General features: G+C 41.2%; 1 protein-coding gene across 1 annotated transcript; it reads right to left on the bottom strand.

The window, feature by feature from the left end:
* Positions 1 to 863: 863 nt before the first annotated feature.
* Positions 864 to 3,334, bottom strand: LOC126213572 (uncharacterized). Its single transcript, XM_049941418.1, has 2 exons — positions 1,316 to 3,334; positions 864 to 1,083 (listed from the first exon to the last, which is right to left on the bottom strand). Exon 1 carries the CDS (start codon positions 3,082 to 3,084, stop codon positions 1,330 to 1,332), a length of 1,755 nt encoding a protein of 584 aa, XP_049797375.1. The 5' UTR covers positions 3,085 to 3,334; the 3' UTR covers positions 864 to 1,083; positions 1,316 to 1,329.
* Positions 3,335 to 13,531: the final 10,197 nt, after the last annotated feature.

Genomic DNA, 13,531 nt, shown 5'->3' with positions numbered 1-13,531 from the left:
GCGGGGTTTGAGTAAACGGTGTCACAAGGGCTTCCGTGAGCTGCAGCAGCCAGCGGCTACCGAAATATTCATCTTTCTATCATTGGACCTTTCTGAATCCTTATTAATTCTAAATGACGTTACAAGATGTTTGATTTAAATACCCCACAAAAAGAAGTCGCATATCGACAAATCGGGTGAACGAGGGGGCCAGTTAACATCACCATATCTTGAAATATGTCGTGGGAACATTTGTCAAACCACTACCGTGGCTGCTCTCGCTGTGTGAGCTGTGGCACCGTCCTGCTGAAACCATATATCTGTCATGTTCACTTGACGCCTTTCTGGACGAAGAAAGCTGTTCTAAATTTTAACGTATTGCGCTGATGTCACAGTAACTTCAAAACAAATATGGTCCATCTTTGAAATGTGGCACCACACTGTTACTTTTAAACTGTGAAGAGGTCTTTGGTGTAATTCATGTGGGTTCTCCAGCACCCAGTTCCAACAATTTTGAACATTAATATAACCATCCACATGAAAATGTGCTTCATCACTCATGAAGACTGTAGCATCTGCATCTTCCATAAAAATATCAGTGCTACAGCCTGTCGTGTAGCCGTATGTTTCGGACTAGCAAGAACTGCCGTTCTCACTCGGTCTACATTTTCCAGAGTACAAACTGAATGGGCAAGACCAGGTGGTTTCTTTTTTATCACAGATCCAGTATTTCTAACACTGTTGCACTGTGACTACGGCATCATTGTTTTTAAGGGGGGACGTACACGAAACTGCAGTAATTTTAAAAGTATTTTATAAAACTCTAATTTTTTAAGATAATCAATCCAAATTTGGTACAGTTATTAAGAAATGTTATGCGCATATGAACCTAAATTTTCATTTTTATTGACCTTTTACATCTTTAATTATTAACAATTAATTTTTTTTCAACAATGTAATTACAAATGTTCCTTTTTTGAGAAAACTGTGAGAGCAATGTTAATGAATTTTTGTACACACTTTCATACCAAATAATTACAAAACTCTGTGGAGCAGAATTTTTATATCTTCTTTTGTTCAGTTTTTACGGGTCTCCCAATTTCCCTGAAAAATAATATATCAAATTTAAGGAATATTTTCTACCATAAATACCTTACTATTTTATTAAATGAAAATTCCTTCCACAGAATTTTTCACTATAGTACTGACTAGTCATATACCAAATTTCACTTCTCTACCTTTTGTGGTTTTTGAGAAAAAGGTACATAAAGTTATAAAAATGTAAGTTACGGGAAAACTGAATCAATGATTTGATAGTGTTTGTATTAGGTCTTACCGTCTCTGTGTGAACTAGTGCAAGCCATATGCATACTCCTCTTCATCTGCAAGCAGTCTCTTCTTTGCTTGTCTTCTTTGGTTAACCTGCTGTTCAATTTTATTGGCTGTAATATCAGCCGCAGCAACTCTTTTGTCATCGATGTCCTTCAATATTGAATAGGTGAAAGCTCCTGGATGAAATCCTAGCCTCTGTAGAGTTTTTATTCTTCCAAGATTACCATTGTTAAAAACTAAACAAGCATCATATGCAGCAATTTCAACAATAATTGTTGAAACAAATGTTGTTTTTGGGCAACGTTTCCAAATCAGTGAGTTGTAACTTTCATTAGGGTTTTGTGTCTTTCCATGCACACACTTTCGTAGGAGGTCTGGCTCTGCTAAACACCTAAATGTTGGTTTTATAGCACTTAAAACAGCCACAGGTAAACTGTGCTTGTGTGAATAGTTCATGCCATCACGCTCAGCCTGCTTGAATTTGCACCACGATATGTCACACAAATTATGTACAGGTTTGTCATCTGTGGATAGTTTATGAAAATAAATAGACCACACAGCCTTCTGCATGTTATTCAAATTTCCACTGTTGTCCCTTATTGCCTTGCCATAGTACACTTGTAAAGAATGAATTTCTTTGTCTGTGAGTCTGTTGGGACCACCTAAAAGTTTTCCATCCTCAAGTTTCCTGCCCTTCAATTCACGTTTCAATTTTAAAAGTCTGCCTCCCATTCGTTTTTGCACATGTCCAACACATTCCAACTTTTCTATAGCACAATGGGGACCATAAGGTTCACTTTCCAAAACAGTTTTGAAGGAGCTGGAGTCACCATCACCAAGGTATTTTGTGTATCTAACACCGTACTTTTCCACACTTCGATGGAACATAAGTTTCATAGCTGCAGGTTCCATTCCACCACTAGAACCAGAATAATTTCTACAGCACACTTTCTTGTGTTCAACCTGCCACTTATTTTCTTCCACTTCACCAGCTCTCTTTCCGAGTACACAGCTATAGCAATATTTGCTCATTACCTGAACGTCAAGAATTTTTCCAGTATCAACACTAATGACAGATGATACTCCATACAGTGATGTATGTCCACGCTTCATCCACGTTCCATCACATGACACACACAAATCGGTGTCTGGCGTGTTATCTGCTTCTGTCTTTAGTTCACTATTCATCTTCACAGCTTCCTTTGCAGAGGACTTCAAGTTTTCTTCCACTTCCTCTTGAAGAGCACTTAGCAGTGTTTTATTTCCAGTGGTGTACCTAGCACTTGGTTGTGGCATGTTCATGATCCCACAAAACAGTCTGGTACCTTCCCTGCCTATGCCCAAACATCTCATGCCATATATTAAACGCATATTTGCTTCATATATCCGGTTACTTGATGCCGAAGTTCTAAAAGCAGTGTCTGAATGACAGCTTTCACAAGTAAGATGCAACATACACACTATTCCAATTCTGTTTTCTTCGTCATATAATCTCAAACTTTTTGCACCACAGTCAGCACATACACAAGCAGATGATATAATATCAGATAGTATTTTCAAATCAATAAGCCTAAAACCACTAGTAGCTTGAGTGTCTGAGCCACAATCATCAAGTGATTGACAGCTGTCAATTTTCCTTCTCGAAGCACTCGCTTTCTTGGTTGAAGTATCGTTTCCATTTGTTATTATGGGGCTGGTTTTCAAGTTGTCTTTACTAAATCGAGAAGCTTGACACTTTCTAACCTTTTTAAACACCTTACTAGAACGCGGCATGCTGCAAAATATAATAACAAGTCTACTTACAACTTTCGTAAAAATGTATTCCAAACAAACACTCGTAAACAAACGCTATAAATCAAAGAATATAAAACCAGCGGCAGAGATATTATTCCACAGCCTTCTTGATGTAGTACACAAACGTTCCCTGCATTGTGACTGCACAAAACTGGAAAAAAACGCAGTATAAATAGATATACGAGAGGATGAAGACCAAGATGGGGGGGCGTCGCCCTGTGCAAGCTATTACAAATTATTATTTTTTTCCCCCTTAGAAGCGGAATTGGAACGTAATATTTGGTAATTGAAATTTCAATACCATGTAGTAAATGAAGAGCCAATAAAATTTTTTTCACAAATTTGGTCATTTTCATGTACGTCCCCCCTTAAAGTACTCCTCGACAATGAACAAACAATGCTCTACGCTCATTACATTGTATGGGCAGTCTGCCAACATTCATTAAAAGTTAATACTCCCTCTTGTTGCCGCGTACTAGCGGTTCAAAGAACGTGCGTTTCCTCTGATCCACCCTGTACACTGTTGACGGGAACAGAACAGGAGTATCTGGGAATTTACAAGGGCCATCCAGAATGCCACTTTCTCTGAGGCCACCTGTTATTCAGGCCAGACACGCCATACTTGTCGGCAGCGACCAGCAAATGCGAGGATCCCTGCTCAGCAGGTGTAGAGCCCGGAGTGTATAGAAATAACGTTTAAGCTGGCAGCAATTCCAGTACAGAGGTTTTGACGTCCGGGACGATGGTTTCGCCACCAATGGCTTCCGGCGTTTCACAGTCACGTGGCCTCGAACGTGCGGCTCCTGTCAGCCAATGCGGCCCTGTGGGCTATCAACTGCAATTTACCTACTGACAGTGTGACCACTGCACTGGTCCCCGAGTGCAGCAAAATGCCCAGTTATTTGGGTGCTGTCTTGTGACAGTATTTTCAGCAAGTGTATAAAGCAGAATTGTGTCTCATGGTACAATGTTGCCTGTCCTTGATCTACTACCTCTGTCCCCACCGTATATCAACTAAAAGAGATGTTATTAGCATTTGAGGTGTATTACATTGCTGACAGAAACAGAACAGGAGTATCTGGGAATTTACAAGGGCCATCCAGAAAGCAAAGAATGTTTCACCTAACGAAGATATTCTTTAAAATAAATACATCTTCAGCCAAATAAAGAAACAGAACTGACAAAATTGAAAAACGGTGCGGCAGCGTTCATTGTAGGATATTAAAAACACACCATCAGGCGGTAACTGTAATGTACTTACTACAGGGTGTTTCAAAAATGACCGGTATATTTGAAACGGCAATAAAAACTAAACGAGCAGCGATAGAAATACACCGTTTGTTGCAATATGCTTGGGACAACAGTACATTTTCAGGCAGACAAACTTTCGAAATTACAGTAGTTACAATTTTCAACAACAGATGGCGCTGCGGTCTGGGAAACTCTATAGTACGATATTTTCCACATATCCACCATGCGTAGCAATAATATGTCTTAGCCTCTGAATGAAATTACCCGAAACCTTTGACAACGTGTCTGGCGGAATGGCTTCACATGCAGATGAGATGTACTGCTTCAGCTGTTCAATTGTTTCTGAATTCTGGCAGTACACCTGGTCTTTCAAGTGTCCCCACAGAAAGAAGTCACAGGGGTTCATGTCTGGCGAATAGGGAGGCCAATCCACGCCACCTCCTGTATGTTTCGGATAGCCCAAAGCAATCACACGATCATCGAAATATTCATTCAGGAAATTAAAGACGTCGGCCGTGCGATGTGGCCGGGCACCATCTTGCATAAACCACGAGGTGTTTGCAGTGTCGTCTAAGGCAGTTTGTACCGCCACAAATTCACGAAGAATGTCCAGTTAGCGTGATGCAGTAATCGTTTTGGATCTGAAAAATGGGCCAATGATTCCTTTGGAAGAAATGGCGGCCCAGACCAGTACTTTTTGAGGATGCAGGGACGATGGGACTGCAACATGGGGCTTTTCGGTTCCCCATATGCGCCAGTTCTGTTTATTGATGAAGCCATCCAGGTAAAAATAAGCTTCGTCAGTAAACCAAATGCTGCCCACATGCATATCGCCGTCATCAATCCTGTGCACTATATCGTTAGCGAATGTCTCTTGTGCAGCAATGGTAGTGGCGCTGAGGGGTTGCCGCGTTTGAATTTTGTACGGATAGAGGTGTAAACTCTGGCGCATGACACGATACGTGGACGTTGGCGTCATTTGGACCACAGCTGCAACACGGCGAACGGAAACCCGAGGCCGCTGTTGGATCACCTGCTGCACTAGCTGCGCGTTGCCCTCTGTGGCTGCCGTACGTGGTTGCCCTACCTTTCCAGCACGTTCATCCGTCACGTTCCCAGTCCGTTGAAATTTTTCAAACAGATCCTTTATTGTATCGCTTTTCGGTCCTTTGGTTACATTAAACCTCCGTTGAAAACTTCGTCTTGTTGCAACAACACTGTGTTCTAGGCGGTGGAATTCCAACACCAGAAAAATCCTCTGTTCTAAGGAATAAACCATGTTGTCTACAGCACACTTGCACGTTGTGAACAGCACACGCTTACAGCAGAAAGACGACGTACAGAATGGCGCACCCACAGACTGCGTTGTCTTCTATATCTTTCACATCACTTGCAGCGCCATCTGTTGTTGAAAATTGTAACTACTGTAATTTCAAAAGTTTGTCCGCCTGAAAATGTACTGTTGTCCCAAGCATATTGCAACAAACGGTGTATTTCTATCGCTGCTCGTTTAGTTTTTATTGCCGTTTCAAATATACCGGTCATTTGAAACACCCTCTATCTCCTATGTCAATAGTCGAAGGTTTGCCATTTACTGATGTGTTAGTCATTGTCCATTAATTAGTTTTTGAATATGACTCTTGTCAAATGATGTCCCCTCCGCACAACACATTCATCTAGGCAGCATTGGAAGCTTTTCATAACTCGGAGTAACGTATTCCCTGGGAAATTGCCGGCGGCAGTTCTGATGCGATCCTTTAACTCTGGAATGGTGGCACAACATGTTCTGAACACTTCTTGCTTCAGGTTGCCCCAAAGGAAAAGTCACGTGCTTGAAAGGTCAGGTGAGCAAGGCGGCCAGAAAATGTCACCAAAACGGGAAATTACTCTGCCGGGAAATGGCTTTCGCGAGAAATCCATGCAAATTCCAGCTGTGTGCAGGGTAGCTCTGTCTTGTTTAAAACATAATTGTTCCAAATGACAGTTACAGCCACACTGCTGTCATCGTCAAAGAGGTAAGGGCCAATAATCCCAAAGGAAGCAATTCCACACCACACTGTGACACAAGAACTGTGCAAGGGCTTGATGTGCAGTTCGTGCAGGCTAACATCACTCCAATAACACACATTCTGTTTATTCACTGAACCACATAACTCGAAATGAGCTTCATCCGACATCAGGATGGTGTGCATAATACACGTACATTATATACGAGGTGTGGTTTTTAAGTAAGTACCATTTTGAAATTAAAAAAAAGGCGTGCGAAGATATCTCAATAATTTTATTTTTACATGAAAGCCTGTACCTTAATCTACCTTTCTACATAATTTACGTCAGTATTGAGGCACTTGTCATAGCGTTGTACCAGTTTTTGAATACCCTCCTCATAGAAGTCTGCCGCCTGACTTGTTAACCACTGCATCACCACTGTTTTGACTTCGTCAGCTTCTTCAAGACGCTGACCGCCCAGGTGTTCCTTCAAGAGCAGGAACAGATGGTACTCACTGGGCACAAGAAATTCCACAAGCAGTACTCCTTTTCTGTCCCAAAAAAACTGTGCACATGATTTTCCGGGCAGAAATTGCTTGCTTAAACTTCTTTTCTGGGTGAATCTGAATGCCACCATTCCATGGACTGTTGCTTTGATTCTGGTGTGATGTAGGCCAACCAGTTTCATCGCCTGTAACAGTTTGGCTAAAGGAATCATCACCGTCGTCATGGTACTGCTCGAGTAAAGTCAAAGCACTATTTAAATGTTTTGTTTTGTGCACATCTGTCAAGACGAGCACACAATTTTCGGTAATTCAAGCACTCGGTCACAATGCCATACGAAAAACTACAGGAAACATTGGGAAAGTAATCCCGCAAGAAGGAAATCGTAAAGCGTCTGTTTTCTCTCACTTTATTGTCCACTTACTGCACCAAACTTTCATGAACGACTGAAAGGACACCCACTCCATTGTTCATCGTGCACACTTGCGCGGCCATCTTTAAATGCTCTCACCCACTTTCTTACCATTCCGTCACTCATAATGTTTTCTCCGTAAACTGCACAGATCTCACAATGAATATTGATCGCTTTTAGGCCTTTAGCACTAAGAAATAACAGCCCATACTTCACAATCGGTGGGACTCAAGATTATCGGAGGCGTTTTAAACACTCGGTACACAATGTAAACAAGGAAGAATCAGACTGTAATGGCGTCAGTGAGTAGATAACAGATGTAGGTACCCAGTGCGCATGCACAGAACGCCGACCGCAGCGCTGCAGCCGCGTTGTGGCAAAACGGTACTTACTTTAAAAAACACGCCTCGTGCATATACAATTTGATCGGCAAAGAGCGGTGACGATGTACTCAGAATCTCGGCTGCATAAACGCGGATGCTTATTTATCCCACCACTATTATCACAATGAGTCTGACACTTCATGGTCACATTTTAGCCATCAGTGATGATAATTGGACTGAAGTGAAGAGCAGCTCCTCAGACCAAATTGTTTATATCCGGTGCTGACATGTATGTCCCAACTTGCACATGCTGATGATGCAGCTGCCTACTTGTGTGTGTCAAGGCCTGTGAACTGATCTCTGCAACACTTCTCAGTTTCATATTTAATCATCTCACCAAGCTCTGACAGGCTGGGTACTCCAAATGCACTGCACGTGCTTTTGAAATTTTTGATAATGACAGGAATGTTTTTGTTGGTGTTAACGGCACACTAAGATTGAACATGGTATCTTTGCATATCAGTACAGCCTTATACGCTGCCATCTGTGTGCCCCCCACCACCAGAGTCACTATGGCGCCGTCCCCGGTGTCTGGCAGAACACCCAGATCTAGGGCTACAGTTTCCTGAACCTCGGTATTCAGTATGGCTCAAGCCACATTTTTTCACTATCATCATTGACAAATACTGTCGCAATGCTTCCGCCCCGGATCTTACGCCCAGCTGCCTTTCCTGCTGAATAAGTTTGCTCTTCAAGATGCTGTAAACAGAAGAATAATAGTTGGGAACGAAATTTCATTGGAAGAGGGTGCATTAGAAGATTTTAAGAAAGTTTGTGAAGGTATAGCCTGTTTTATTGTTGCAACGACCAATGTGGCCCCCATTTAAAGCTAACTATATTTAACAGTCGAAAAACCAGTGTTTACCACTATGTGGAGGCCCTATTACACACTGTGTATTTAACTTTTTGGAAGGTACATAATTATCATTTCGCCAAACATAAATTGTGAGGAAACCCAAATGAACGTAACGGCGGCGCGCAAGCTGCTGACCGCTTATCAGGCGGCGGGTCAGAGGCCAGCGCACGCCTGTTTATCACCTCATTAGTGATGTCTTTCAAGCGTAGCGTGCCCATGACTGGCTTTTTTACTTTGAACATTATGTCTGATAGACTTTATTACCACAGTCAACGTAAAATCTCCAACTCCAAGTATTGTTTGAACCTTGACCACGTGACTCTACGTGTGTCTGTATGTTATTCAAATTAAATACTGCCTCGTGTCTCAAATTGTAATATAAGCGAGCTGCTGCTGCTGCACAGGCAACTGCATTGAATGCTGCCAAGATGCCTAGAAGGAGATTTCGTCGTACAACAAGAAGTACTGTATATAAAACAATTGAGAACATTGAATTCTCAACATCTGCTGCAGACAAGAAGAAGAATACTGTGAAGACTGTTGCTGTTACTGCACTTCTTGATGGACCTTCCGTTTTCTGTGGCTATATACTTAATTTTAGCATTGATATTAAATGATACCTTTACACATGGTAATGGTTGGTTAACAGTAGCTATTGTACGTGGAGGTACAGGTGTTCCTAACGTACCTGGCCTTCAAAGTTTTGTTGACAGAGACATTATTGCATACCGCACCTACCATATTGGTGAAATTGCAAATAAAGACTTTGGTAAATCTGTATATATGTCACCTTCTCCTTTGTCGTTGTATACTCGTAATAGGAGAAAAGTATCTGTAAATGAGTCTGTATTCATTTGGGTTAAAGGCAAAGGTGTGTGTGAATATGTGAAGTTTGTCGGTGATTGTACTTTGTATTTTCATAAATAAATTGATCTGTAGCATAGCTGAGAACCGGACAAGGGTACATCTAGAATCTGTCGGCATAGACTATGTAACAGCATGGTACGTCATCACACTGGCCAGTTGACCTTTGACCTCTGCGCGATAAGGCCGTCTGACGCCATCTTGGCAGCGCGCCAGCGGGGGACTTAGCGCACAGTGTGATGACGTAACATGCTGTTACATACTCTATGCTGACAGATTCTAGATGTACCCTTGTCCGGTTCTCAGCTACGCTACAGATCAATTTATTTATGAAAATACAAAGTACAATCACCGACAAACTTCACATATTCTCACACACCTTTGCCTTTAACCCAAATGAATACAGACTCATTTACAGATACTTTTCTCCTATTACGAGTATACAACGACAAAGGAGAAGGTGACATATATACAGATTTACCAAAGTCTTTATTTGCAATTTCACCAATATGGTAGGTGCGGTATGCAATAATGTCTCTGTCAACAAAACTTTCAAGGCCAGGAACGTTAGGAACACATGTACCTCCACGTACAATAGCTACAGTCAACCAACCATTACCATGTGTAAAGGTATCATTAATATCAATGCTAAAATTAAGTCTACAGCCACAGAAAACAGAAGGTCCATCAAGAAGTGCAGTAGCAGCAACAGTCTTCACAGTATTCTTCTTCTTGTCTGCAGCAGATGTTGAGAATTCAATGTTCTCAATTGTTTTATATACAGTACCTCTTTGTGCATGGTAATGGTTGGCTAACTGTAGCTACTGTACGTGGAGGTACAGGTGTTGCTAATGTACCTGGCCTTGAAAGTTTTGTAGATAGAGACATTATAGCATACCGTACTTATCACGTGACTGAACATGCAAATAAAGACTTTGGTAAATCCGCTTATATGTCACCTTCACCATTCACTTTGTATACACGTAATAGGCGTAAAATATCTATAAATGAGTCTGTATTCATTTGTGAGGAATTCTGTAGTTTTGTCAGTATCATCATTACATTGATACAATAATAGTTTGTTTAACCAACTTAATGAATCTTGAAGAGTGTAATAATAGTCCCATACATTGTTACTATAAGCATAAAACACATTGTCCTCAGAACCAGATCCTAAATAGGTTTTCTAATCCTCTTAAATCTAGACCATTCAGTCTTTTGATATAGTTCCAATCCCATATCACAAAATCTTTTGAATTTCGGATCAATTAAATTCATAAAATATGGATGTGCCGCCACAATTACATTAGTTATATTCTCAGGCAGAATACAGTTGTATGACATTAGTAAGGATAAAACCTTTTTCGCGATCATTGCAGGGTTGCACCCTTTTCCCGTAGTAAGGTTGGCACTTTGTATGAGGCCATTTACGGCCAACCATCGCCGGTGAATTCTGCTCTGCACTGATTATTAGGTCCAATGTCTTCCCCTTCCAGTACATCGACGGATCTTGTGATGAAATCTTACTGTTGTATAATTTCAAGCTGACCAGGTAGTCTTTTATAGGAGCCTCTAACAGAATATTGATCCAGTCGATGTCTGACATTGCTGCGATGGCCCTGGTTCTTCTGATTCTCTTTTTAATTCTGGAGGCAATAAATGCATCAGTGCGGATTCTGCATTTGCAACGTCGCGAGGAGTAGACGCAGTCACGGATGAGATGGAAGTGGTCTCCGTCTTGTTTGAAGATAACTGTTTCTCCAGCAAGAACTGCTGTTCTCACTTGGTCTACATTTTCCGGAGTACGAACTGAATGGGCAAGACCAGGTGGTTTCTTTTTTATCACAGATCCAGTATTTCTAATGCTGTTGCACTGTGACTATGGCATCATTGTTTTTAAATACTCCTCGACAATGAACACACAATGCTCTATGCTCATTACATTGTACGGGCAGTCTGCCAACATTCATTAAAAGTTAATACTCCCTCTCGTCGCCGCGTACTAGCGGTTCAAAGAACATGCGTTTCCTCTGCCTCACCCCGTACACTGTTGACGGGAACAGAACAGGAGTATCTGGGAATTATCAAAGGCCATCCAGAATGCCACTTTCTCTGAGGCCACCTGTTATTCAGGCCAGACACGCCATACTTGTCGGCGGCGACCAGCAAATGCGAGGATCCCTGCTCAGCAGCTGTGGAGCCCGGAGTGTATAGAAGTAACGTTTAAGCTGGCAGAAATTCCAGTACCGAGGTTTTGACGTCCGGGACGATGGTCTCGCCACCGGTGGCTTCCGGCGTTTCAGTCACGTGGCCTCGAACGTGAGGCTCCTGTCAGCCAATGCGGCCCTGTTGGCTACCAACTGCAATTTACCTACTGACAGTGTGACCACTGCACTGGTCCCTGAGTGCAGCAAAACGCCCAGTTATTCGGGTACTGGCACGTTTCCATCATCATGAGACGCGTGACAGCTATTTGGTTCCCTGTTATCGTCACATAAGCTTATTTGACTCTTGTGCCGCTGTGACGGCACTTGGGTAAACGCTATCATCAAATACACCCACAGCGCTTCCGTTCTGGAACATGCTGCTTCGTTACTTTAAGAGCTCAATTGTTCTTACTACTGTTAATTTATACTTGTTGTTAGGCTAGAGTCGTAACAGATTGTTGTGAGGGCAAGTGATTATGTAACTGAATAGCTAACAATTCGAAGGTCTTCATGGAAAATAACACTGTTGCTGAAATTAAAATTATTTATTATTAATTTTTATATTCTGAGGAAGGGGTTCAGTGGTAGAGCTAAAGGAAACACAGTTTCTTGTATATTTATTAGAAATTATCTTTGTATGGTATAGGTCAAACCGTGGTATTGCACACAATCCAATATCACACTCTTTGCAATACATACACGTTTCTTTTCTTATTTTTTTTTCCCATTGTCATTCAGTTTGTTGTAACACACTCGGCATTTTCGTGTCGGTGCCTTCATGTTTTCAGTAGCTGTAACATGTTTAGGAAAGTGCCAGCCTACCAAACGTGTTGGGGCTGAAAGTTGGAAGGGGTGTCCAACTTTACTGTGCTGAGAGGACGAAACAACATGTGCACTTTAATTCTCTAGTAAACTTTTGATTAGACTAATTCGAAAATAGTCATCCCAATTTTCCAACAAAAGGTAGGAATTGAGAGCTGTCACATCCATGAAATGGTGAAACAGCTTCATATAATATTTTCGCAGGCGGTTTCTTGTTGCAGTATAATTTGTCATGTACTGGTCAGCCAAATCAATGCCGTCCATTCTGTAATTGTATTTCTTGTATAACTTCAGGCTTTGTTTTTACTGTTCGCCTTTTCTCAGTTTTTCAGCTTGTTACTATAGATATTGGATAGTGTGTACACATCATTTTTATCTTGCCATCGCATCGCCATCAACTTTCCTCTGTAAGAGGTCTTCACTTGACCCTTCTCGAGTTTTCCCTCCCTCAGCTGCTGGAATTTCTTTTCTGTTTACCATAACTGTTCCAATAGTCAGTGCTTTTCGATACAAGAAAATCTAACAGGTGAGGACTTGAGTAGAGTTGGTCAGTAAAAACTATATATCTCTTCTCAAAATACCCTTCGAGTAATGACAAAACAACTTCAGATGCTTAAGGGGGGCCGGAGGTGCCTATGCTGCCCATGTTAAAATCACTAAGTTCTAGGAACATTTATGAATAAACTACCAAATAGAAAAATTTGAAATTTTTTTTTACATATAGAGTGGTTTAGTATTGCAGTTATGACAGAGGGATTTTGGAGTATCTTTTCTAGTATCCTTCCGATTATTTTTTTTATTAATGACCCAAATTTTTTTACAAATAATTGCTTTATAATTAAACTGAAATGAAACTACTGAACATATTGTCAAATGGCTGTGTTACAATGTAAGTTTGACCAATAGAAGTGCTGTATAAAAATTTCATCTCTCTAGCGTGAGTGGATTTTTAGAAAATGTTCCTTATATTCGAAAAATTCTAATTTACGGGAAATGGCTATCAAAGTTTCTCAATACATTCCTGCACTATAGGATGGATTATCAGGGTCTTCTTCTTCATACTTCATATGCCTTTCTCCTCTTTCTACTCCTCTTATCCTTTCTCTGTCAATATTTCTTAGTGCTCGTACAGTGTTCA

Source organism: Schistocerca nitens, chromosome 11 (assembly GCF_023898315.1).
Source record: "Schistocerca nitens isolate TAMUIC-IGC-003100 chromosome 11, iqSchNite1.1, whole genome shotgun sequence".
Classification (NCBI taxonomy): domain Eukaryota; kingdom Metazoa; phylum Arthropoda; class Insecta; order Orthoptera; family Acrididae; genus Schistocerca; species Schistocerca nitens.
This window is presented reverse-complemented; position numbering and strand designations above follow the sequence as displayed.

What these genes read in the sequence shown, in the direction of transcription:
- LOC126213572 (XM_049941418.1), bottom strand. Translation starts at nt 3,084, where the DNA reads ATGCCGCGTTCTAGTAAGGTGTTTAAAAAGGTTAGAAAGTGTCAAGCT.